Below are 25250 nucleotides of genomic sequence, written 5' to 3'. Positions count from 1 at the left end.
AGGGAATCTCCCTTAAGGAAAGAATCTGCTGCTCACACCTGATCATAACTAATTCCAGCTAATGGCTTTAACCTGCCAGAGGGGAGACTGAGATGAGCTCTTAGGCAGAAGCTCTTCCCTGTGAGGGTGCTGAGGCGCTGGCACAGGGTGCCCAGAGAAGCTGTGGCTGCCCCATCCCTGGCAGTGTTCAAGGCCAGGTTGGACACAGGGGCTTGGAGCAAGCTGCTCTAGTGGAAGGTGTCCCTGCCCGTGGCAGGGGTTGGAGCTGGATGAGCTTTAAGGTCCCTTCCAACACAAACCATTATCTATTCTATGACAGAACACCAAGTTGTTCTGCTTGATGCTGCCCTGTGCAACCACACGTATGTGAGGTGTTTGGCTGAAGACTTGTGTGACCTGCTGTCCCCGATGGGGACCAGGGGTGATATGTCTGTCCCCCCTGCCCTCCTGTCCCTGTGCAGGAGGTGGTGGCTGAGAGCAACCAACCAGCACTTGTAGCAGGCTGGCTTTAAAACAAGCTATTGAAAACCCCACCTTGCAGTGGAAGACACAGATTAAAATAAAAGGTAAGTTCTGCTTTATTGACTGAGACTTGTAAAGGCTCCTTCCAGCTTCCCCCTCAATAACCAGAGGGAGTCAGTGGGAATGGAAACTTAATGTAACTCTTCAAAGATTACTTTCAGCTGGTCAGAGCTATGGCATGTTCCAGCAACTGCTATAAAAGGATGTGTGTTAAATGGAGGAATGTCACAGAGGGCAGATGGAAAAGGAAGCAGCTTTTGTGGGGGGAAAGGAGAAAGGGCAATCAAACCAAGTTCACTTGTGTGGAGGGTGTTGAGTGTGAACGCTGGGCTTAAAACCAGACCCACCTTTGTGTTTTGTGATCAGGAGTGTGTTGAGAAACACGAGGCTCCTGAAACAGCTATGGGATGAGGCCGTGGCAGTGCCTAATGCTGCTGCTATGGCTTTAAACCAGGCAGGGAGTGTCAGTGTTTTGGGAGCTAAGCTGAGAACAGGCTCCCATGTAGCACTAAAGGAATTTCTCTCTGGTATGGTAACTCCAGCCAGAGTACAGCAGCACACATAATCCTTTGGCTGCAGCCTTAATAGAGTCCTTTTGCTTTTTACTGTTTAACTTTTAAGCTCCTGTTCAAAGTCATCAGGGCAATAAAAATCGCTTTATTTACTTGGTGTTCTTGCAGACTCCGACGCTTGTGGAAGGGTTTAGTGCAAATAACATTGCATATTGCAGGAGAATCAGTTTGATTCATTTAAATAGCACGCTGGCTTCTGTACTCTGTGTGTCAGACTTGGGGTTTTTATGTTGTTGGGTATTTTTAATTATCTTGGGCTTAAAACTTCTGAGAACCTCTGTATTCTGACTATTAATAGCGTTATTTCTTTCAGTCTTTCAACTAAGGGACTTGTCTAATCTCAGAATCCTTTCAAAAAGGAGTATGCTGCATTTGAAAGGAATATAGAGCAAACTTAGCTGCAAGCCCCTGCTGTAAATCACTTCGTGTATGCGTTGAAAGCTCCAAAGCAATTTATCAGCTTTCTGATGATGCTTGTGAACAAAACAGTCGTTAATTGTTTCCACAGATGTTAATTACAAATAAAACCCGTGCTCTGCAGAGCTGGCTCAGCACCTGATTTGTAAAACCAGCTTAAATTGAAAAGCTTGATGGAAAAATGGCGTGGCTGGCATCGATTCACAGAACATCACCAAAGATGTTCTTTTGTGATGACTGAATGAATGCATTCAATGCAGAAGACCAATAGATAAAGCTTTCCTATACCTTGTAGTATTCATAGCTTCTTTTACGTTTAAAACCTGGGATCTATGAATGTATGTTAAATCTGGTCATGCTCAGATATGGAAGAAGTGTCATATTCTTCTGTAGCCAATGACAAGTGCTTAAGGATAGCTGGGAGATGAACTGTAACTTCTCAACTGTTAGATCTCCGAAAGCACAAAACTATTTAAAACCAAAACAGACAAACCCAACTACTCAACCAAAAAACCCCAATCAATCAGCCCATGGAAAATGTTAAAGGGATTCTTCTAAACAGTGCATAGACAGATCCTGTTTGGGTGTGATCCTTACCTTGTCAATCTGCCTCTCACAGTGTGGTATTTTTGGGCATGAAAACTGGGTGTAACAGCTGATAAAATCACTGGGACATGGGCCCTTCTCTGTGTCTAATATGGAAACATCCTAGTTTTGATGACATGAGGTGTTCAGGTATAGCAGGCACATAAACGTCTGTGTTATGTAGTTGTGAATTAGGCATATGAATAGTAAAAGTAAAATCCAGCAGCTGTAATGCCCGAGTTAGGTCTCTTTGTCTTTGTTGGTGCTATTTGAGCTTTGATAGCAATGGGCTATTGGATTTATGATATGACAGGCTGATGAGCAGTGTTTCTTTCTAATGCCCTAACCGAGCCTGTTATTAGTAGTTATTATGTGTCTCGTTGGATGTGTGGCTCTGGATGCAATGCAAAAGGTACTGGTTCTCTGCACAGAAGGGAGTCTCACTTTAGAAGACATCCCTATTATGCTGTGGCTTCAAAAGTGGGATGACTATAGGTCAGTAGAACAGAGGATTTAACCTAAAGGAGCCCTTTGAGTTAAGTGGCTGATGTTGTGAATGAGAGATTAATTATAAGCAGTGTGTGGGTACTAGGAGTGCAGTATGCAAATGCACTAAATTAATGACTTAATTCCTTGCTGTGCTCCCTTCTGCCGTGGAAGATGACAGAGGCTTTAGAAGGCGACAAAACATGCAGCTCTTCATCTTCTGAAGACACCTGTGGGGTATTCCTCCTGCCTAGCACCCAAATCAGCTGATGAAAATCTGAGATGGCAGCAGTAGAGAGGAGGAGTAATAATGAATTAATTCTCACTTCCTTCTTGCCAACTGCTGGAGGCATTTGGGCAAATTAGCCTAATTTCTTCAGGTTCTTCATGTGGTTCCCCCTCCATTCCCTGCCCTGCTGGGAAAGGGAAGGAGGTCATTTTTGTCTACAATTGGCTTGAAATCTGCTCTTCATGTGGCTGGTACTATGAGACATTCATTCGTGGCCCACCCCCCAGAGTGACCCAACCATAGCTCTCATATTAAGACATGATGCATTAACTCAGTAAGAGTGCAGCACCATGGCTGCCTTATTGTGAGTTTACCGACTTGTTGCCATGCTCTTGTCCTCCTTCCCTGGTGGGTCAAGGCCAGTGCTTGCTCCAAGGACTGACTGTCTGTGGGTTGAGCTGATGTAGCTGAAGGAGTTCCTCTTCTGCCAAGATATAAATATGACCACTTCAGAGAATCCCAGGCAGGTTTGGGTTGAAGAGACCTTAAAGCTCATCCAGTTCCAGCCCCTGCCATGGGCAGGGACACCTTCCACTAGAGCAGCTTGCTCCAAGCCCCTGTGTCCAACCTGGCCTTGAACACTGCCAGGGATGGGGCAGCCACAGCTTCTCTGGGCACCCTGTGCCAGCGCCTCAGCACCCTCACAGGGAAGAGCTTCTGCCTAAGAGCTCATCTCAGTCTCCCCTCGGGCAGGTTAAAGCCATTCCCCTTGGCCTGCCCCTACAGGCCCTTGTCCAGAGCCTCTCTCCAGGCTTCCTGTAGCTCCTTTAGGCACTGGGAGCTGCTCTAGGGTCTTCTTGGATCCTTTACCAGGCTCAACAACCCAACCTTGGCCTTCTGTTTTCTATATCTAACTGGCAAGTGGGGTAGGCCCTGGGGTGTAGTGGTGGTCTGTGCGTGGCAGTTGGCCATGGATGTGCTCCAGCATCATCACACCAGCACCCCAGAATTCACTGTTTTGGTTGGCTGGTTTTATTTTCCCTAATAATCAATTTAATAATGCATTTTCTTCGTAGTTCTGTCTCTCTGCACACATGTACATATGCTGAAATCTACTCCATGCAGACTTTCTCATGCAAGCAAAACGAAGGCTGCCCAAGCCATAACACCAAAAGCAGAACAGAGCTCTGTAAGCTAAGCTCTATTTTTATATTTCTTTTTCTGGCTGGAGGAAACAAATTTCCCTATATGAATCTGGATGTTCCAGGCGTTTTCTGCCATATATTGTGGATTTGGGGCCAGCATATATACTTAGATAAATATTCCAAATGCCAGATGTCAGCACATGCTGGGTAAGTCCTGAACGATCATGAAACCAGGAGCCCTTGGTCGATCCCAGAGGAAAGTAGTATGATAAAGGAGACTTCTGCAAACAAAGCTGTAGTGAGGGGGTTCCTCCGGGGAAAGGCAGAGGATATGAGAGTTAATCAAAGCTGCCCTAACTCTAAAGGAAGCCTTGTTTGTGCTTTCAGTGTGCCCTGACCTTTTCCTTTTCTCATTACATGGGCTTGCCTTGTCCACTGGGTGTCTCTCCCTCCTGGCTCTGATCGCAAGAACCCTTTGGTTGTGCGAGCGCACACCGTGTTCACACAAAGGAGTGTGAATCACTGCTATTTGTTGGCTACTTCTGGAACAAAATAAACCTAAAACTGAGAGTAAAAGCACCCCGAGAGGTTAGTTGGAACTCTGCTCTGTGCTTTCCGTCTATAACATTATTCAGAAGTGCTTCTGTCATCAGTCCGTACACTTAGGTATCTTTATGCTGACGGTGCTTTAGGCTTCTTACAGTTACAGCAATGACTTAAAACAACAGTGACTGTATGATGAAGGTCACCTGATGAAGCAGTTTTCCTTCTATTTCACTACTTCTTGAGGAGTTAAAATGGGGCTTCTTCATTCAAACATGATTTTTGCTCTACACTTGTTTCCACTTCTTTTGTTGTACTTGAAAGAGCATCTTCAGCTACTATTCAAAGTAGCTCTTGCCAGATCTTCTTTGCCTTCTAAAGGTACTTCTGCCAAAAGAAGTTGTCACATTAGTGTTATAGCATTTTTATAACCTTTGCTGAAGAAACTGCAGCATTTCCTGTAGCTGTTATTATCAAAAGGCAGCATGATGAGGAACCAGGCCATCCATTTCAGTTCAGAGGTATTGCGAGCTTTGTTGGAGTGGGAGGGGAAGAATCTGGACTTGGATTCAAGTGCTGGGTCTTGACCGACATTGACTTTAACTTGACTCCAAAGATACTGCTGATATTATGAGGGACAAAGTTCATGAGCTGTTTCCATCCTTTCTCATTTTAAACTTGCTTAGCAAGGAAGCATTTGCCAGGCTTGGAAAAAGAGAAGACGATACCCTCCTTGGGTCAGTAAAGGCGCTGGCTGCTTCAGAACAATTGTTGCATTCTTCTCTCCTTCTTCTTTTCCTAGTGCTTATTTTTGGCTCAACCACTTCCTTCTGTTTTTCTGTCATTCAGTAAAAAAACGGCTTGGCTTTGGAACCTGCAAGTTCCATCAAAGTAATGAAAACTTCCCCAGAGGTTGTCCATCAATGGGCAGAACAAACACTTTTGTACTCTCCAAACCAGCAGTAGCTGTTTAAATTGTTCTTTTTCTCATCCTAGGGTGCTCCACAAGACTCAGAACTAGGCCAGCCTCCTGGGAATGGACATGGTTTAAAAAGGAGCCCTCAGGAAAAGAGCCCTGAAAGACCTGGAGGTCAGGACACCTCAGATCTTCCAGCTGCTGTGCAGCTGGCTGAGAGCGTATCTCCATCAATTCCAAGGCCTACAAGGTAAGACAAGAAGTTTCACCCTGTGAATAGAATTGAAGCACTGCTGCTGTTGATGGCTGGGGGCTGTTTGTTCTGTTCTGTTCTTGTGTAGGTGATTTTCAAGCTCTATCATCCTGATGGATGGTGGCGTCACAGCCTTCAAAATAACCTGACAAAACAAGACTGCTTACTGGTTACTAAACCCACTTCCTTGCCTTAACTGTGTATCTATAAACAAGGCTCCAGCTGTCGTAGTAACCCTTGACCTAAGCTTTCTATGCCTCTGCTCACACTAATAAACTCTCCTCTGAGACAAACACTGGAGAGTCTTATGTAGTCATATATAATTGTGAAGTAAGGTGTAATTGTAACCGCTGTGAAATGCATGCTCAGCTCTGTATAACCAACCTACCAAAAGGTACCAACCCAGCTAATGTTTATTAGCATTGCACTCCTTAAAATGCCTTAAAATTCACCCGATTAAATACATGGGACTACTTTCAGAGTTAAGTTATTCTTCAGTGCTGTTAAGGACGGCAGAAGGTAACATGATCTGGATTGTGTTAAACATCCCAAAGGGAGTATTTTCTCTGAAGCATTAATACTTGAATGCTTGGATTTTTCCATGCTACCTGGGTTTCCATCTGCTGCAAGTGGATTGTCTAATTCTAACATGATTTTAACAGAAGGGTGAATACGTTCCAGATAATGAGTGTTACCTGGGATTAAATAATAAACACAACTTAGAAGGAATAGCGGTAACTTGCTGATAAATATATAGGATTTTTAGGCTGTTTTCACAGGTTTCTGTCAGATTGGAGACTTCACTGCAGAAGGATTTGCTGAATCCTTTTCAAGTGGAGTATGTGTGATCTGGGCCTTTTCCTGCTTCCTGGGTACCATTTCTGGTTGCCACTGCCCCTGAAAGATGTAAACTTGATAACTGAACAACCAGAAAAATGGTAGCTAAGAAAAATACTTCAAATGCTTGTAAGTTAATGCTATCCCAGGCAATAAACTCTTCTACCACCTTTTTTATAAGAAATTATGACGATTAAGAATGTCTTTACCAAGAAGGTGGTTGACCGCTGGAATAGGCTTCCTAGAGAGGTGGTCCATGCTCCAAGCCTGCCGGTATTTAAAGAGACATTTGAACAATGCCCTTAAAAGCATGGTTAGGCTTTTGGTAGCCTTGACACGGTCAGGCAGTTGGATCATCGTGGGTCCCTTCTAGTATTGCCTTCCCTCCCTTAATTCAGTTGATAAATGCTAGATGTATCCTCCAGTTTCTAGTTTCTCTCAATGGTATTGGGCATAAACTATTGTATGGGTGTGTAATGGTGCATAACCATGCTGTCCTAGCTGAAGAAAATATACATTTCTTGTAAGCTACTTCAAATGTGATGCATTCTGATTTGTGACAGTAAAATAGTCATTTTCTGCTATTCTTCTCAGTATGCAGGTTATATAATGGGAAGGGGTAAAATAATGACTATTATTAATGGCTGAATTGTATAGTGGGCCTATCATGAGTAACATTCCTGCAAATTAGAGTTGTTTGTGAAGCTACAAAATGACAGGTATTAAACTGTGTTCTTAGAACTGCAACACCCATACACCCTCTCACTGACAGCATTAGTTCCAGCATCCACCTAACGCAGTGTTCATGCCATCTGTTGGGACCTGCCTCCTGTCCTGTGAATGAAACAGCAGAACTCACCTCTGGGGGCTGAAATTGTGTGTTTTTTCCCCATTTCTCAGGAAGCATCTCTGTACAGTTACTTGCTTGTCTGTATTTCAAGGAAGATCTATACACAACTTTCTCCAATAGATGCCCATAAAGACCTTTCTAACTCCTACCAGAAGACTGGTAGGGACACGATGGGCACTGTGTAGTAAGAGTAAGAGATGCTAAGATGTTGCCAGAAAGCAGCAAGATGCATGCAGAGACTTAAACCTTCTGACATTCCTTCTCCACTCATCTGTGGAAACGTAAGGAACTCAGGTATACAAAACCAGCAGGGACCAGCCTCAGAGCCTGAGGAAATAGCTCTGCATCACTCCTATAATATTTGGTTCATTTCTAAAGTTCAAAACATATAACATCAAGGAGGGAAGTTTGGGAAGAGCAGTTTGGTTTACCCCAGTCAGCAACTGGTCACCCTTCCTCTACTGCCTCCAAGAAAGAAATAGGTGTCAAAATGGTATCAGGCAGCCAGGAATGAAGCTGTGTTCATCCATGCAGCAGGACTCTGTTGCTCTCACCCAGCCATCTGGTGAAAACAGTCCTTGATGAGATGTGTGTGCAGGCACAGCTAGGAAAGAAGAGGGATGAAACTGTTGGGTTTTCTGGTGGTGTGAAGGAGAAAGTGTCAGCTTCACGCTTCTCTAGTTACTCAGATATGGGTAACCATTTAATGCAGCCCACAGACAGACCTGTATCACTGTCAGTACTAGAAGGAGATGGCAAACGTCTCAGAGCCTCATCACCCGAATATTTGACTTGAGACTTGTAGAACTGCTCATCTGCCTTGTGTCTTTGTATGGGTGGACCTTTGTATCTTCATCCTGGGGGCCAGCGAAAATGGCCACTGTGAGAAACAGAACTACAAGGTCTTGGCTGAAGACCACACGATGGCTCTTAACACAACAAGGAATAGCCTGTCCTCTGGTGGAGTCCCCTTTGAGAACACAGAAATCCTCTAAATGTGTACTAAACTTATAACGTGTACTAAACTTACAAGCAAGATCCCTTCTTTTGTTTGTTTGGTGACTTTGGTGCAGCAGAATTTAACCCTCAAATTATTGATTCCATGATATTCTTTTCCAAAACCAGCTATTCCTCATAAAGGAATAGTGTGTAATTTAGCATAATGGAGGGCTCAGAACAACAGCTTTCCAAAACAGTTATTCCTTAATCTCCAAGTAGCAAGTATCTCTCTTCTTCCTGCTGCAGTGATGGTAGAGATAACTGGTTAATAGAGTCTGATCTGAAGCCAGATGCTGTCTGAGAAGGAACTGGGCCAGATAACTTTCTCTCTGGGGGTCTGGAGTTTAGTAGAGGCACGAGTCCAGGATCCAGCTATAAGCAGGTGTAGGAGCAGTAAGCACAAACAGAAAGATAACAGATGCTGGAGCTGAGGTGTGGGGTGTGATGGTTTCCATCAGCATCAGCAATACTTGCATGGGGCCTTTTGGAAGACTGTGTTGACTGAAGAAGTACTTGCACATTGATGTGGTTTGAAACAATGGGACTGAGTGCATCTGTCACCCACCCAGCACATTACACTGCCCAGACGGATGTTAGAATGGGTCAGGGTAGTAACAGAGACTGTGGGGTGGGGTCTCTTATCTTGGGGTTTGAGTATCTGTGGTTTGGCTGCAGCAAGTGCAGTCTTGCTTTAGCATTTGTGCATTCGTTACATTAGCACAGTCATTTTTAGACGTGGAGCTGTTGGAGCGAGGCCAGAGGAGGCCGTGGAGATGCTGCGAGGGCTGGAGCAGCTCTGCTCTGGGGCCAGGCTGAGAGAGCTGGGCTGGGGCAGCCTGGAGAAGAGAAGGCTCCTGAAGGGGAGACCTGAGAGCAGCTCCAGTGCCTAAAGGGGCTGCAGGAAACCTGGAGAGGGGCTTGGGACAGGGGCCTGTAGGGACAGGCCAAGGGGAATGGCTTTAACCTGCCAGAGGGGAGACTGAGATGAGCTCTTAGGCAGAAGCTCTTCCCTGTGAGGGTGCTGAGGCCCTGGCACAGGGTGCCCAGAGAAGCTGTGGCTGCCCCATCCCTGGCAGTGTTCAAGGCCAGGTTGGACACAGGGGCTTGGAGCAAGCTGCTCTAGTGGAAGGTGTCCCTGCCCATGGCAGGAGTTGGAACTGGATGAGCTTTGAGGGCCCTTCCAACACAAACCAGTCTGGGGTTCTGTGACACTATAATGTTCTATAACTAATTTGTCTTTTATTTTTAATGCATTGCTCAAAAATGGCATTTTTTTATTCCTTTTCAAAGCGTGAGTACCGAGAACCTTTAGTCTCGTGTTGTAGCTGGCTAAAAGAACTTCACACTTCCCCATGCAAAACCATGACTTGCGTGAGAGGAATGTTACATGGGTGAGTCAGCTCGAAGAGATCCATCAGATTCCTGTTCCAGGAAGCATATTAGATGGACAGGAGCTCAGGCAATTACTCTTTATGTAGCCTTACTCCTGAAACTGCTGGCACACATCTGCTTTGGGTGGCTTCTATCTTATGTCCTGCCAAAATAGAAACAAAGACAATAAACGGAAAATCTTTGAAGTTTCCCATTCCAGGCTGTTTATTTTTAACTCCCTCCCTCATGCTGCTCTGAATTGTGCCTTTTCCACCCTGACGTGAACTCTTACAGTCTTAGGAGCCTATGACCCGTCATTAGGATGGACTATCTCTGTGTGGAAAACTACCGTGATTGCTTTCTTCTGGTCTTCTGGGTGGCTTTTTTTCCACCCTCCACAGATTCCCAGCAATTGTTTCAGTCACTTTTAAGTTCTTATGATTTAGAATTTAAAATATCTGTCATTTTTATTTTAAAACACTCTGTTTCAGTCCATTTTTTTACCTGTTCTTACCTCATTAGTCCTTCAGGCTGATAAGCAACACCATCAACAGTTATCTACCTGGCAACTTCTCATATGAAACAAAGTGCTGAAGAAGTAGAATAGTCAGCAAGGCTCAGGCTGTGCATGGCATCTGCATGGGACGTCACCATCCCTTATCCTGGGGCACATAGAGGAAAACTGGGGAATCCATAGCTGGACAACTCCACCCCAGAGAGGCCTTTCCAGCAGGTTTAGGAAGAAGCAGGATAAAAGTAGTCCAGGGAATAAGCACTGTTCTTGGATGGATTTGGCTGCTCTCCCATCCGGAATGCTGTGCTTAGATCCTGTGGGACTCACAGAACCACTGCATCCTGCAGGACCATCCATTGAGTGCCATGCTTCCTGCTGACTGTCCGGATATCTTAGATGGAGACCAGGAGCCGGCTGTGGAACTGGAACTGAAGATTAGTGGCTGGGGGGGTTGGAACTAGATGATGTTAAGGTCCTTTCCAACCCAGACCATTCTACGATCCTATGGTGGGCCCCTGTTTGCTCGCTGCAGCAGTAGTTCAGCCTGGCTTTCTTAGCGTTAGAATCATTCAGTTGGGATGCTTAAAATACTGCAGGCCCTGCATTTGGGATGGAACAAGGAGGTGAAAAGTGGCTGGGGGGGGTAGGGAGGGAAGGGAAGGGCAGTTCCCAGGGGGATCATAGGGATCATTATTCCTGCTTCACTTTTTCCTGAAAGCTTAGATGTACGGGGAGGGTGGGGGAAGCTGGCTGCTGTTAGCAGCCCTTTGGCCGTGATGGATTTCTCATGTGGCTGTTTACACTGAAGAGTTCAAATAGCGACTTGCTCTGCCTCTGAAACTCTTGACTTCTTCCTTATTATTATTAAAGGGAATGTGGAAGTGATTTCCATGCTCCTCATTAACTTGCAGTACCTCTTAGGGACGGATTGAAACGCAGGGTTCTTTAACTCAAGCCCTCTAGCACAGTGTGTAAACTCCAAATGTGGGCGCTGATCTCTCGTGTGTCGGGGGAAGCAGAGCAGGAACACTTGAGAAGCAGCTGTACATGTGCCATGGCCGCAGAGCTGCCTGTGCATTGGTGCCCTTTAGTGCTTTCTAAATTCATCCTCAGATTTCAGGCTCTTAACACTCCTGGGAATACAATCGCTCAGGCTCTGAGTTACATCAGTGTGGATGGCAACCGTATGTGACCTCTGGGTTTCACAGGCTTCAGCACTTGGTGTTTTTCCCTCCCAAGTGTGACTGGGTTGAAAGGCTGCCTGTCCTTTCAACAACTGCTGCGTGGTTTAGAGGGGAGCAAAGGCATAAGAAAGGGAAAATCTGAATTATCTATGATTTTTTGTTGCTAGATCAACATTTCTCGTTGTTTATCAAATAGATGTAATGTATTTGAGCATCCCTACCCCTCCACAGCCCCCCTCAGACAGCAAATGCCAGACAGCTTTGCTGCCTTCTGCTGCTTTTGTCTTTTGTCCCCTTAGTTTTTGTTGTGGGTTGCAAAACAGAGCAATGTGATTCCAAGTGTTACTGGCTGGTAGATTGGGTATTGCTCTTAATCAGTTAAGATCTATTTAAGTCATCGATTTCTTAACATCCTTTACAGCTTCACACCCTAAACACAAACCAGGCAGCGCTGTCCTAATAAACACCTTAGTGACTGGGCAGTACTCTTAAACTGTTGGAGGTTAATTCAGACTTGCCACAGTATGTTGTGAAGGTGGAAGAGGTTAAGGACGGGTATTAAAAACTCATTATAACATTTGCAATGTGCTGCTGCAGGAGCAATTTCTCAGTAATTATTCATTCAAAGCAAATGTTTTAGGCATATTAGGCTTTAACTATTGTTATTTGATGTTGTAAGTGGAAGGCTAGCATTCATATGGCTAGGGCCTTGAACCTGCAAATGCTTAATTGTATGCTTAAGCTCTAAGACAAGGGAAAAGTTCCCTTTGATGATACTTGGGAGCAGTGGGACACCTGCATATCTCAGTTACACGTGCACGTAGGTCTTTGTGTGTCTGCTTTTTCTTTTGTTTTAAACATATCATCACCTATGAGCAGTAATTATTCCTGGCAAAATGACTCTTTCTGCCCTCCTTCTGCACATGAGTTATGAGAAACTCTGATGTTCTTTCATGCTTTGCTGTTTGCATGGTTTGTTTTAAATAAGAATGAATTTTCCCCTCAATAATCTCAGACTTACTCAGATTGCAAACAAAAAGGATCAAGTAACCACAAAGCAGAACACGTTTTATTGTCCTGTGTTTAGAGAAGCAGAACTTTTAGGGTCACAGCTTTATATTGCTTGTATTGAATGGGTTGTCTGAAAATATATGCTCCCTGCAGGTAACTATTGATTGCTGCTATATTTTCATGTAGATTGGGATTTCCTCAGGGGAATTATTTCCAGCATGTGGTGTCATTTCCCTGTAGTTTTATTCCCTTTAGAAAACAGTGGACGATAATGGGACTCAGTGTGACCTTGGGAGGTCATCTACTCCATCCTTCTGCCCTAAAGCAGGATCAATGTGCTTAAGCCATTCCCAACAGATGTTGGTCTAACCCCAGCAGTGTCTTGAGACAGAAAAGCGAGATTACAGAAAATGGAAAGGAAAATCAGGCTATGTCCTTTGTGTAGTTTTCCTTGTTACCTACATCAGAAGGAGATATCCAAACAGGTCAGTCTGGACGTATCTTATTATGAATGAAAACTCAAATCTTTCAATTCTATACTCTGTCCTGAATAAAACATTGAAGCAAGCTCCAGTAGCGCGGATGATGAATATGTACTACTTCATTCTGAAAGTGATATCTTAAGCTGCTGTCACAGCACTGTCACTTTCATTCTATTCAGCATATATTCATTACAAAGTTGTCCCAATTCCTTCATCGACTCCTGAGTAAAATGAATCAGATTTCAGCATTATCCAGCTCCAGAAAAAAATACTCAGTCGATCCATAATGCTGAATAGTTCCTAGGATTGTCACCAGCACTTGAACCTGCTAAATCACAGGTTTACTACTATGACTCTTCACATTGTTGCTACCAGAATGGCATTAGACAGGGGACCTTAAAGCTCATCCAGCTCCAACCCCTGCCACGGGCAGGGACACCTTCCACTAGAGCAGCTTGCTCCAAGCCCCTGTGTCCAACCTGGCCTTGAACACTGCCAGGGATGGGGCAGCCACAGCTTCTCTGGGCACCCTGTGCCAGCGCCTCAGCACCCTCACAGGGAAGAGCTTCTGCCTAAGAGTTCATCTCAGTCTCCCCTCTGCCAGGTTAAAGCCATTCCCCTTGGCCTGTCCCTACAGGCCCTTGTCCAAAGCCCCCCTTCAGGTTTCCTGCAGCCCCTTTAGGCACTGGAGCTGCTCTAAGGTCTCCCCTGAGATACAAATACTTATAATATGGAAAACTTACAGTATGAATTGTATGATTTAGACATTTTACCTTAGATTTGAGGCTTATCCTTAACATAGGCAAATTTCAATAGCTCTTTAAAGATGAGTTTATTTTCCACTGCAGTGACTCTGCAGAAGGGTTTTAGGATCTAAGATAGATTCAAGGTCCATTTTACATTCATAAAGAAATTGTTCATTGCTTTGGGCAGTCCTCAATATAAAGAGGGGTTCTGACCCTCCTGGAAGTGTATTTTGTGTGCTGTAGCAGAGCGCCAGAGCAAGGGGCTCTGGTGCTGCCTCAACAATCACTGAAGGGTTAAACACCGAACTGCAGGGACATGAGAGCCCGTCACTAACTCACTTCACCTCCAGCAAGTACTTTGTGTGTAAAACTTGGGCAGAGAAAGGCTTCCCAGATTTCTGGAGATGACTTAAAACCCACTCTATGCTTCCAGAAGGGGTTTTAAGCATCTTTGATAGCTCCAGTTTGTAGGGTACTTTGTGTATCTGCAACACAGGCTGTTCCTGCTAAGCTGTGGCTAAGCTCCGATGATGATGATGATGATGATGATGATGATGATGATGATGATGATGATGATGAACCACCTCTCCCTGTGCAGCTATGGAGCTAGAGTGTGCTGCCATCCCACTGACCTCCAGGCATTTGGCAGTCTCTTGTCTGTGTGTCTTGCTTTGGTTGGTTGTTGGGTGTATGTGGGAGAGATTTATTACCTCAAGTAAATGATGCTCCGTGCTCCTAGGTGCAATTCTACACCAGTTTTGAGTTGATATTTCACTCCATGTTCGCTAAGGTGGTGAAAACATGCCCAGGCTTCCCAGGGGAGGTGAGGCAGAGAACAAGGGTAACCCGTTTCATCACCTCCAAACCTTGGTGTCCATACAGTGCACGTGGAAAACATTAACATAACTTCTCCTTCTTGCAGTTAGTGCACCCCCATCATCTCTGCTGCCGTTTTTTCCCTCTCTTATCTTTAATGGGGTGGAGAAGGAGATCATACAAATAGCTATATACACTATAGCTTATATGCACTGCAATCAAACCCTGCAATAAAATGACCTCATAGGGTGTGTGTCATTGTATGGCAACGTCTTCAGTTGGCAGGGTGAGAACTTTGACCTCAACTGTGCTCATTAGTTGGAGAAAACATTCAGCAGATGGGCCCTAATCTGCTACACAATAAAAGTAGAGCCCAATTGCAGCAGTTACTGTGGGTTGTACGGCCTTCAGCTTTGCATAAGGCAGTTTCATAGAGGCAGAATATATAAACCTTTCGTTGAGGTACTGGTGTTTTTTCCAGCCTTTTTTCCATGTAGTCCCCTTACTCTGTTAGATGTGTGTCCCCTCTCCCTTCACTTAACTAAGAGTTTGGGATGGTTGACATGCATGCCATGAGCATCGTGGATTTGAGACATATTTTTCAGTGTATGAGCATTTAAATCACTGTAATGTGTGTCTGATGGTTTAGCTCCTGCAAGCAGATTATCAGCTTCTCAGCGCATGTACTGCATGGCTTTGAAACATCAGTGGCACAGATTGTTCTTACTCTTTGCTTCATAGTCTTTGCTCCTTTATTCACATGAAACAAACATTTCCATTGTTGGCAGCATCAGCAACAAAGGCATCAGTAGCTACAGTGCTGAAGACCTAACCCACCCAAATTCAAGCATGGTGTCTTCAGAGGTGACGGGAGAGAACACTGCCTCGCAAGAGCAAGGAGGACAAACAGACTCTCAGTGCTTAAAGCAGGCTGCAGGAGCAAGGGAGAGAAGTCTGCCTGTCTCAGTGCCTTTCGCAGGTGCTGAAGAACGTGCCACAACACATCTTACAAGCAGCAATACTTTACCAACCTCAACCTGCAATGAAGCCCTGCTGTCACCAGGTCAAGTCAATGACAAAGAAGAGGGGATAACAACTTCCAAATCCATGGACAGAGGCCCTAAATGTGACACTATTGCTGCCGCTTGTATGGAAAATAGTGAGAATGACCCCAGCAAGCCAAGCCTGGGGTCCAGCCCTCCTGCAGTAATCACAGCAATGCAAGGAGCCTCACAAATGAGTCTGAGTGAATTAAGAGGGCTCTGGCAGAGCGAGCAACTGGGTGGCAGGAGGGACCCACATGTCAGCACATGCCCCCAGGGTACAGAAGCAGGGGATTATATCCCTGCTCAGGAGGCCAAGCAGGAGCGAGGAGGTTTGGAAGCAGGTCAGCAGCAGGCTGTGATGCAGCAAGGTAGACAGAACCCAGATGGTGGGGAGGGTCTGCTAATGAAAGAAGAAACCTTAATCCTAAATTATCCAGCAACAGGAGGCTCAGACAGTGAAAAATGTGGAGCAATTGTGAATGCTCAAGGCTTCACCGGCATCAGTGAAGTCTGTAATCTACAGATAGGGGTTGAAACCACAGCTAAGGAGAATGAGGCAAATCCAGCTCTGTCTGCAAGCAAAGGGGAGCAATCAGAAGCCTGTGCTTTCATGGTGCCTCCTAACCCTGTCTTCCTGGTACCAAAGCCTGAAGAGCCTTCGAGGGAATATGTGCCTGGAAATGGCTCTCAAGATGCAGTGAGGAGCAAAGTGGTGAAAACAGCCTCTGACAAAAACAAACCCACTTGTCAAAGAGAGCTTCAAAAGGAGGACGAGCTTGTCAGTGCCGAGTGTTCCATTCTGCCTTTATCATTTCAGCGAGAGGGAGAACAAAACTCAGCCATCACAACTGAAAGCCCAAAAGATGAAGCCAGCAGCAATGAAATTATAAAAGCTGAGGCTGTGTCTAGAGAAAGCACTGCTCTTTCTGAACCAGAACTTGTTATCAATCCCGCTGCGGAAAATTCCCTGGTAGATAACAGGTTACTGCGGGCAGAATATGCATTAAGCGCTTCTTTGAGCAGATCCACAGAGCTGCATCAAAAGGAAAGCAAGGCGAGTGTAACAGGAGAAAGAGATGAAATCACAACAGACGTGACAGAGAGCAATGTATTACCTGAGGGGTCGAGTGGGGCACAAAGGCAACTGTTGAACCCTGTTAGTAGCCACCACCAGGACATGGAAAATACCCTGCTGGGACACAATCCTCAAGTACTGGGTCTTTGTGAGAAGACTTCAACAGGTGACCCAGGGGAAGAAGCTGTGGCAAAGCCTCTGACTTTAGGCTTTAAATCACCCAATGACAATTCACAGTCTCTTGGTTGTGAACCTGAACAGCAAATGAGTAAAGGGAAAACAGATGCCACAGGCCCGGAGAAGAAGCCTGGGACTTCCCCACAGTTTTCAAGGCAGGAATGCCCACTGGGGTTTGATTGCTTTAACACTGAGGCAGAAGACAAAACTTCAGGCCAGCCAGGCTGTAACGGGACTGACACAGTTTGTTTAGCCAGTGCATGCAGTTCACTGCCCCTCCGCTCTGAGAACAATCGTATTAAGCAGGGTAAGCAGGATGAGCCCTGGGAAAAGGCTCTTGCTGGAGAAACTGTGTTGGAATCTGACTCCAAATCCAAACCCGAGCTCCAGGGCTTAAATGAGTTGGCAGGGCCTGTGGACCGCATGGCTCTACAAGGCAAGGAGAGCTCATGGGTTTCAGACAGCAAAGAGCACTACAGTCCCATCACGGCAGTGCCTTGCAGTGATTCAGAGCAGGGACCTGCAGCTGCACAGCGCGGTGCTGTGGGTGGTGATGAAAATGAGGGTATTCAACAAGAGAAGCACCAGGCTGTGGGGGAAGGCTTCGTGGAGGACAAAGATTTGGCACTGAAAGGGAAATGCAAGTCGGATGTGCTGGTGCCAGCTCAGCTGGAGCAAGTGGCTTGTTCAGAAGCCACCCAAGCTGATGTTGGCACTTCAGGACTAACTCCTCACATGGAGGAAGGGGGTGACAGCCGTGTCAGTGATAACTACTGTCCCTCAGAGGGTGGCACATGTGGCTCTTTGGAGACCTTGGAGTGCAGTGTTGGAGAACTGCAGGAAAACACAGATGTTCCAAGCGCTCTTCCCCATGCAGACCAAATGGAGAGGTCAGTGCCTGCTGCTGAGGACAGTGCCTGGATTTCAAGCCCAGGACTCGAACAACAGCAGCACCAAAGCAGTCTGACAACTGTCACAAGAGCAGGTGATCAGGAACACAAAGAAAGGGCAGTAAACCCTGAATTGCCATTAGAACTTAATAATCACAGCAGCACACCAGAAACACCTCTAGATGTTTCAAACAACCTTAATAAAGAATCTCCTGTGCTAGATCCAGCGACTCCGGACACGGCGACAGACAGGGACAAGGGTAACAGCAGCGCTGCGGTGTCGGAGATGTGTGAACACGGGCAAAGCATTTCTGGTGTGGCCATGATTAATTTGCAAGATTGCAATGAGCAAAGCAAAACTGATCTCAAGGCAGGAGAAAACTGCTGCAGTCAGCACAACTCCAACGAGCCCGAGCAGGGTAATCATTCTTTGATCTCAGCTAGTCAGCATGAAGCAGCATGTCAGAGCGATACGTCTGCTAAAGGATCTGACAAGAGTGAACAGCCAGGCAGGATAGAGGATAATAGTGGTGAAAGCCACGCTGCTGCTGCTGCTATAAAGGCTCTTCCAGGGACAGGGAATTCAGCAAGTGCCACTAACACGTCACAGGCTTTGCCAAGCGGTATGGAACCAGCGCATACTTCTGATAATCCCGGGAAAAATGATCCTCAAATATCTCGTACAGAAACTCAAGGGAAAATGCCATCAATGGCAAAGAACCTCAAAAAGACTCTTACTGGTGATGGGGGAGTCATCCAGAGTGATGGAAACATGGAGGAAAGTGCTGCTGCCACAGCAACAAGCAATGTGAAGGGTGATAAAAGACCAGGGGCACAGGGATGTCCTTCACCATTGCAGGCACACAGGGAAGCAATTCCCACTGATAAGTTGTATAAACCCAGCTGCCTTCAAAACACAGCAGAGGAGCCTGGTTCTTGTCAAGCAGATTTTATAGCCCTCTCTGCACTCGGCCATCCTGGCCAGCAACCTGGAAACCATACAGCCAGTGGTATCGGGGGGGGAGCACTGAATAATGAGCTGGAAGTTGTAGCATGCCAAAATGCCTTAGAAGGGAATTCTGATCTAGAGATTGATGCAGGTTCTCAGGTGTCTGTGCATGTAGGTCCCTCACCTAGTGTAGGCACAGCAAATCCAGACAGCTCTGAAGGGGGTAGGTGTGTGAATGAAATAGATGTTCCAGACCGAGGTTTTCAGGGCGATGGAGACAGGAGTTCAGCCCTGCCAGAGACTGTAAATGTGGGGCAGAGGACTGCAAACTTATCGCAGTTCAATTCTGAGAAGCTGAAGAAAGAAATCTCTGCAATTAAATCCCCCCAAACAAAAAGCGAGGTAAACTTCAAAGCACAGCAAAGTGACAGTTCAGCAGAGTCTCTGCGCGCACTCCCCGCTCTAGAAGGGAAGCTGCTGAGCCTTTCATCATCACAAGAAAGCCGTAATGAGGAAATTGCATCCAGTATGGGGGCAGATGACAAGCACGGTGAGATCTTAGAGAAACCTGGGAATTCAGAAGAAATGGAAGAGCTTTCAAAGGAGAATAATAACATAACTGGGGCAGAGCTCAGCGCTTGCGAGCAGGCTGCAGGGAGCTCTGGAAGGGAGCATGAGGCTCTGACTTGCAGCTCTCTGGACATCGGCTCCAGCTTCCCAGACTTTAGGCAGCACATCAGCCAGATATTTAAAAGCACCGTGCACAGCACGCTGAGTGCTGAGTTACCCCAACGGCTGCCTGAAAACCATGCAGGCTTCAAGCAGAGGCCAGTGGCCACGGATACAGGAGGAGTGTGCGGTGCTGAGAACCGTTCAGGATCAATCAAGGTGGGCGAACGAGCTCCCGAGGGCACCTCAGAAGCAGAGGGGCAAGAGCTGCCTTTAGCTCCTGAGGCTTCCTGCAGAGCTGGCAAAGGGAAATCTCTGCAACAAGGAAACGCAGCGGCAGAGCTGCCTACGGCAAGTCTCCAGGATGCTGAGGAAAACAAGCAGCCCCGTAGGTGTTTAGAAGTGGCCCCTGCGTTGGATGGCAGCACACCTGCTGAATGCCCTCTGCAACATCAGCGAAAGCCAGAGCGAGCCACTGAGTGTCCAGCGAGCGGCGAGATGGAAGGAGAGGAAGGCGAGTGTGCGAGTGGTGCTGATCCCGAATCGCTAATAAGCTTAGGGATAAAGAAGCAAGGACCAGCTTCATGTGGTAGGGCAGCAGCTGAGAACTTCCTTGCATGGTCTGACAGTAAGCAACAACCCGCTGGAGCTGCCACCTCGGCAGGCGATGCACAGAAGAGGGACTTAAAAGATGCTGCTACCGCAGAGGGAAATAACTTTATTACCGAGCGTAACACAGAACCAGTTTCATCTGAAGAGGATGTAAATCTTCCTACTGAACAGTGCCAGGATCCTAAGGCAAACGAGCAGGAGCAAAGCGAGTACGGTGATGCGGATGTTGCCAAGAGCATCCCTGATATGGCAGCTTCAACACTTGTCCCGGGAGGCTCTTACAATCACGACAAATTGCCAGGCAATTTGAATGCATCACCTGGGGGAAATCAGGAGACCCACGTTCACAGCAGTTTCATGCATGATAGTAAGTCTCACAATGACGTGCAGGGGGTACAGGATGATCCAGTGAATAGGAAATGCTTGGAAACGTTGGAAAATCCACAAGATGCACATCAAGAAGAGAAAGGGACCGTGCATGGGTTAATAGATTACTTCAAAACCGAAGTAAGCCAGGATGATTGCTTGCAAACTGACTCTACAGTAGAACCTAGCGATATAACTGAGGGAGGTGTGAAAGAGAACAGTGACACGGTGCTAAGCACAACAAAGGCAGGTGACATAAAAACTGGAGACATCCCTGAAACAGGTACTGCAAGGATGTTAGTCACTGGTGAAGGTGACTTGGCCATAAACACGAGCACTGAGGAGCAGGACACAGACCTGCACAAAAATCACTCCCCAGCCACTCCTGTGATGGAGCAGAGCGAGGGTTCTGCACGCACAGATCTCACTGATGCTGAAAATCAGCCGAGCAGGATGAATCCAGAGGATGAAAGCTCACTTCAGGATGACACAAGAAAGCTATCCCCGCTTGCCTTGACTGAGCCTAAGAACCTTGACTTCACTGAACTGCAAGAAACCGCTGCGGCAGGATTACCTACTGAAAGGTATTTACTTTAAATTACTATGTGGAATGGTTGTCAGGACCCTGGGGCTTGAGGGGGATGCAGTTATCAAGGCAGATACCCATCATCTGGGTGGCAGAGGGGTCCTAAAAGCCAAGGAGCACAATCCTTACCTGTTCCATCTGCTGGTCCAGATTCTTGCCCTTACCTGTGTGGCTTTGCTTACGCTTCCCAGTGTTCACATCTCATAGCCTAAAGTTAGGCAAACAAATGGCACTGCCTAGCCTTAAGTCAGTGGGCTTTTGCCAAAGTTTTTGGTGACCCAGTTAAATGAGACCTGCAGCATTCACATGGTGGATGGCAGTATTTAAACTCAAGCCTGCAGTACAACCTAATTACTCACAGTTAGTTGTCTAGGCCGCCCTCTTATCCTCCCGTATAATATAATTGTATTGGCAGTGCCTTTGATCCCTGTGTTATTCAGTGTTTCTAATGACATGGAGTTGTTTCTGATGTGAATTCTTCTGAGCAGGGATTTGTGGAGCCTATGAGTAATTGAGTGTTTATTTTCCAGACCTAGCAGTAACTGCTTTAATAAAGTTAAGGCACTTTTTGGGTGAGTTTTCACTTGGCTGTCTCCATTCTCAGTTTGATACGGAGTTAATTCAAAGCATTCTGATGCCAGAGCAGGTGACTCCCCTTTATCTAATCACAGCACTGCTTCCTCTGTAACCTCAGCAGCCTTCTTGCAGGCTGTCCCTCTCCTCCTTTTAGGAGGAGGCAGCCACAGCTATTAAGAGACAACTGCAGAGAGAAAGGTGCAGTGAAACCTAAACTGTTCCAGGCAGCCTCAATGAATGGTATGTGTAGATGGAATCTAAGCACTACCAAAAAAATGGATGATATTAGCTGAATAAGGAGGGGAAATATCTCAGTGCCACATTCCTCCAAGGTTCAAGTGATAAAACTTTTCTAAGTGAAAATACCTGAAGGGTTTCTGTTGTGAAAATGGGGGGGTTCTTCCTGTTCTACATCAGGGATGGAGACTGAATACGACCTAATTGCATGAGCACAGTGTGTATTAGAAGACTATTAGAAGTGTTGGGAGTCTGAACAGCTCTCTGACTTTCTCTTTAAGGATCTACCTATGGACCAACAAGGAAATTAGACCCTATTACTTCTCTCTAGCTCCTTTCTGTTTCTCTTTCTATGATGGGAAGCTTCACAGTGGGCAGATTTGAAATTACCAACCAAATCACTGGCCAGGCCTGGTTCAGAAGCCTTCAGGGACTACAGGGCAGTACGTGCATGTGTCTACACATGTGTTTGCTATCAGGGTGGCTATCATCCTTTATATAAATACCCACGGCAAGCAGGGCAGGGCTCTTGAAACAGCTGCTGGCAATCCATGGAGTGGTTGCTTAATGCTTGCATATGCCTTAGGAATTCATTATCACCTGTTTTTGCAGCGTGAGGGTTTGTATCAACAGGCAGCTGCTCCTCTGGGTGTCACACATAGCCAGTGTGCATACACACGTGGGAGGTGCTGCAGGCAGAGCCAAATGTGATTGCAGCACTGTAGACTTACACAGTGGGGACCCTCTGAGGTGCAGGGGAGTCTCTGCTTTTGATCAGGCTTGTTTCTTAAAGGAATAGGTATTTATAATACAAAAGAGCATCATATATATTCTATTATATTATACAAAGCATTAGTTGAGCTGGCTGCCCTGTCTTCTTCAGTGGGTCCAACACACTGACCGGTCTGAGCTTAAAACTGGGTTTGTATAGTTGAATTTCAAGCTGTATTCCATACCCTGTGTACTCCAGTCAGTCACAACACTTGGTGCTGCAGAGTGGTTTCCAATTGTTTATTGTCCTCTCATCCTTGCAGACAATAAATTCCTATAGCCATGCAAAACAAGATGCGTGTTTCTGAGAGGCTGGGGGGATTTGTGCCTGATGGAAAGAATTCCAGGGGGAATGAATCCTCCCCAGCTCTCAAAATAAATAGCAGTAAGAAGTATGTGTTATTTAGAAGAAGGAAATTGCATGTTCTGCATTATTTCAGCATTGTTTTCTATCCCCTTCAATGCTTCTGTATAGTTTCATCTCTTATGAGATCTTTCACATTGGAACCCCATTGAATGGTGGGTGAGGGAATGAAGCTGTGCAACCTGACTCTAAATCCTTGTTAGGATTTCTTCTTGTAGAGGGAATAGGGGAATTTCTTCCCTTCGTGGCTATGCCATTGGGAGGACGGTGATCTTGTGATGAAGAGCAGATCCAAGAACTGTCTGTGGTAACTCCTGCCCCTACCTCCTTCACGAGTGGGACAGTGGTCATTAATAAGAAGAGCCTTTGTGTCTGCAGGCAATAGAACAGAACCAATAAATTCCCTTTAACCTTCAGTGCAAAGGACAATTATTTTTGGCAAGGAGGTTGTGCACTGAAAAGGAGTAAAAAATAACCCTTTCTTTGATGGTCCTGACATTTCTCTTTATTGACTCTGTGCCTGAAAACCTGTGTTTGTGATGGCCACATATGGGCATCAAAATGTCATCCTTCCCACTTACTGTTGGGCATTCAGCTGCTCCCTTTTGCTTAGAAAGGAAGACAAGGACTTGATTTCTTTTCTCATTTTGTAATGTCTACACCCATACATCTTCATTCTCTTACGGAGCGATAAAAGAGGTTAATGTATGTACAGGGAGTCCTTACACTTCATGCCACTGAAATGCTCCTGTTTGCATCACGGCTATGGCAGGTATTGAACAGATCACGGAGCACAACTGGAAGTGATGGCAAATGTTCAGGGATGTTTCGAGGTGGCGTTGAGTTTCCTGATAACTTCCTGCAATTCATCCAGCTGGTACATGTGGAATGCCATTGTCTCTCGGGAAAAGTGCTGAGAGAGCTTTTTGAAGTGGAGACTGTGAAGTCATTCCCAGGTGTGTATCTGTAAGGTTCATAGAACAGATCGCACCCTGCGCTGATCTGTTGGCTTGGCAAAAGGTTCAGGTTATCGACAGGCCTTTGGGTGTTGCAGAGATGCTCATAGAGGCGGCTTGGGCTGGGTGTGCTAGCGAGGGAAGAGCACAGGGAGCCGTAAGCAAGCTGCAAGCAGTGGCACTCACTCTGCAGTAAGGTGAGGTGCTTGCGACCCTCAGCAGAAGGTGCTGTGCTCACTGTGCTAAGCTATATGGCCTTCACATGCAAGAGGGCACTGCACACATTTGGCATTAGTAGAGTTTCTGGTGCTCCTGCAGAGCAAGCTGACCTGCTGGAGCTTATGCTGCACAAGCAATTCTTATTCCTGCCTGTCCGTGCAAATCAATACACACGATGCAGTGCTTTCATAGCTGTACTCATCCAGGTGCTCATTCTTGTTCTGTGGTGCTTGAACCTTATTCCCTGTCTGTACCTTGACCTGCTCCTCACTATTTCAGTGACACATAAAGCTACTCTGTACAGGGAGAGGAGGATGTGGCACCGAGCTGCTTGGGGGACAAGGGTTTCCTAGCAGTTTTGGCACCACAAGAAACACCAGGAGGGTCCTTCCCCAGCTATAGCAGTGTATTGGAGGCACTCTGTTGAATCCTGGACTGGTTTGGGTTGGAAGGGACCTTAAAGTTCATCCAGCTCCAACCCCTGCCACGGGCAGGGACACCTTCCACTAGAGCAGCTTGCTCCAAGCCCCTGTGTCCAACCTGGCCTTGAACACTGCCAGGGATGGGGCAACCACAGCTTCTCTGGGCACCCTGTGCCAGCGCCTCAGCACCCTCACAGGGAAGAGCTTCTGCCTAATGCACTAATGCGCTGTGCATAGGTCAGACAAGATCCCTAACGTGGGTCCACACGCACGCTTGGATTTGCTTCAAGCTTTGTTCTTGCCATCAAAAATTGGCCAGTTCAGTAAGTCAGAAAAGAATGTTCACTCCTTAGCAAATACGGACCTGGTCTTTTTGGTCTGCTTAACAAACACTGTATTAAATATTTTAACAGCCTTGCTGGATGAGGTATGGAATGTGGAACTGCTTTTCAGCTCAGTCAAGTGGGTTTTGAGCACTAAGGCTGTGTGTTGTTAACGTCTGAAAACAAGAGTTTGGAGTTAAAAGGAAAGTTACCTAAACAGTGATTATACAGCTTTATTTCCCCTTTTTTTTAACTTCCAAATTAACTCAGGTGTGCAGCATCTCGGGATCACAAAACAAAGGGGAAAACAGCTGAAGGTGATTCACACATTAATGGAATGCATAAAATTCATCAGGCTATTTGCCTCTCCTGCCCTTCTCCCTTTGCATCTGAGTTCTGTCTCTTTATTTCTCTCCCATCTTACTTGTCCCTGCTGTCCTCAGTAGGTGCGAGTTAGTGCAGTTGTGCTTTTGGAGGCACAAGCAGCTCAGCCTGCGGCCCCTGACTACATTAACAGGATGGGGAGCTCCGCGT

General features: G+C 46.2%; 1 protein-coding gene across 9 annotated transcripts in view; it reads left to right on the top strand.

Moving 5' to 3' along the window:
* TACC2 (transforming acidic coiled-coil containing protein 2) overlaps nucleotides 1–25250 on the top strand; it is a 128198-nt gene that overhangs the window by 7423 nt on the left and 95525 nt on the right. For 2 of the 9 annotated variants that reach the window (XM_057417274.1, XM_057417271.1), the window contains exon 1: nucleotides 19019–20846. In XM_057417274.1, coding sequence (XP_057273257.1) covers nucleotides 19144–20846 — 1703 coding nt within the window. In that variant the 5' untranslated portion in view covers nucleotides 19019–19143. Of the gene's footprint in view, nucleotides 1–5495; nucleotides 5666–15266; nucleotides 20847–25250 lie in introns of those variants that run through there. The other 7 variants (XM_057417268.1, XM_057417278.1, XM_057417273.1 and 4 more) reach the window with 7 other exon arrangements.

Source organism: Pezoporus wallicus, unplaced genomic scaffold, assembly GCF_028554395.1.
Source record: "Pezoporus wallicus isolate ANWC-B61680 ecotype Strahan unplaced genomic scaffold, APGP_CSIRO_Pwel_v1 contig_8188, whole genome shotgun sequence".
Classification (NCBI taxonomy): domain Eukaryota; kingdom Metazoa; phylum Chordata; class Aves; order Psittaciformes; family Psittacidae; genus Pezoporus; species Pezoporus wallicus.
Note: the sequence above shows the minus strand (reverse complement) of the source record. Positions and strands in the feature narration are given on the sequence as shown.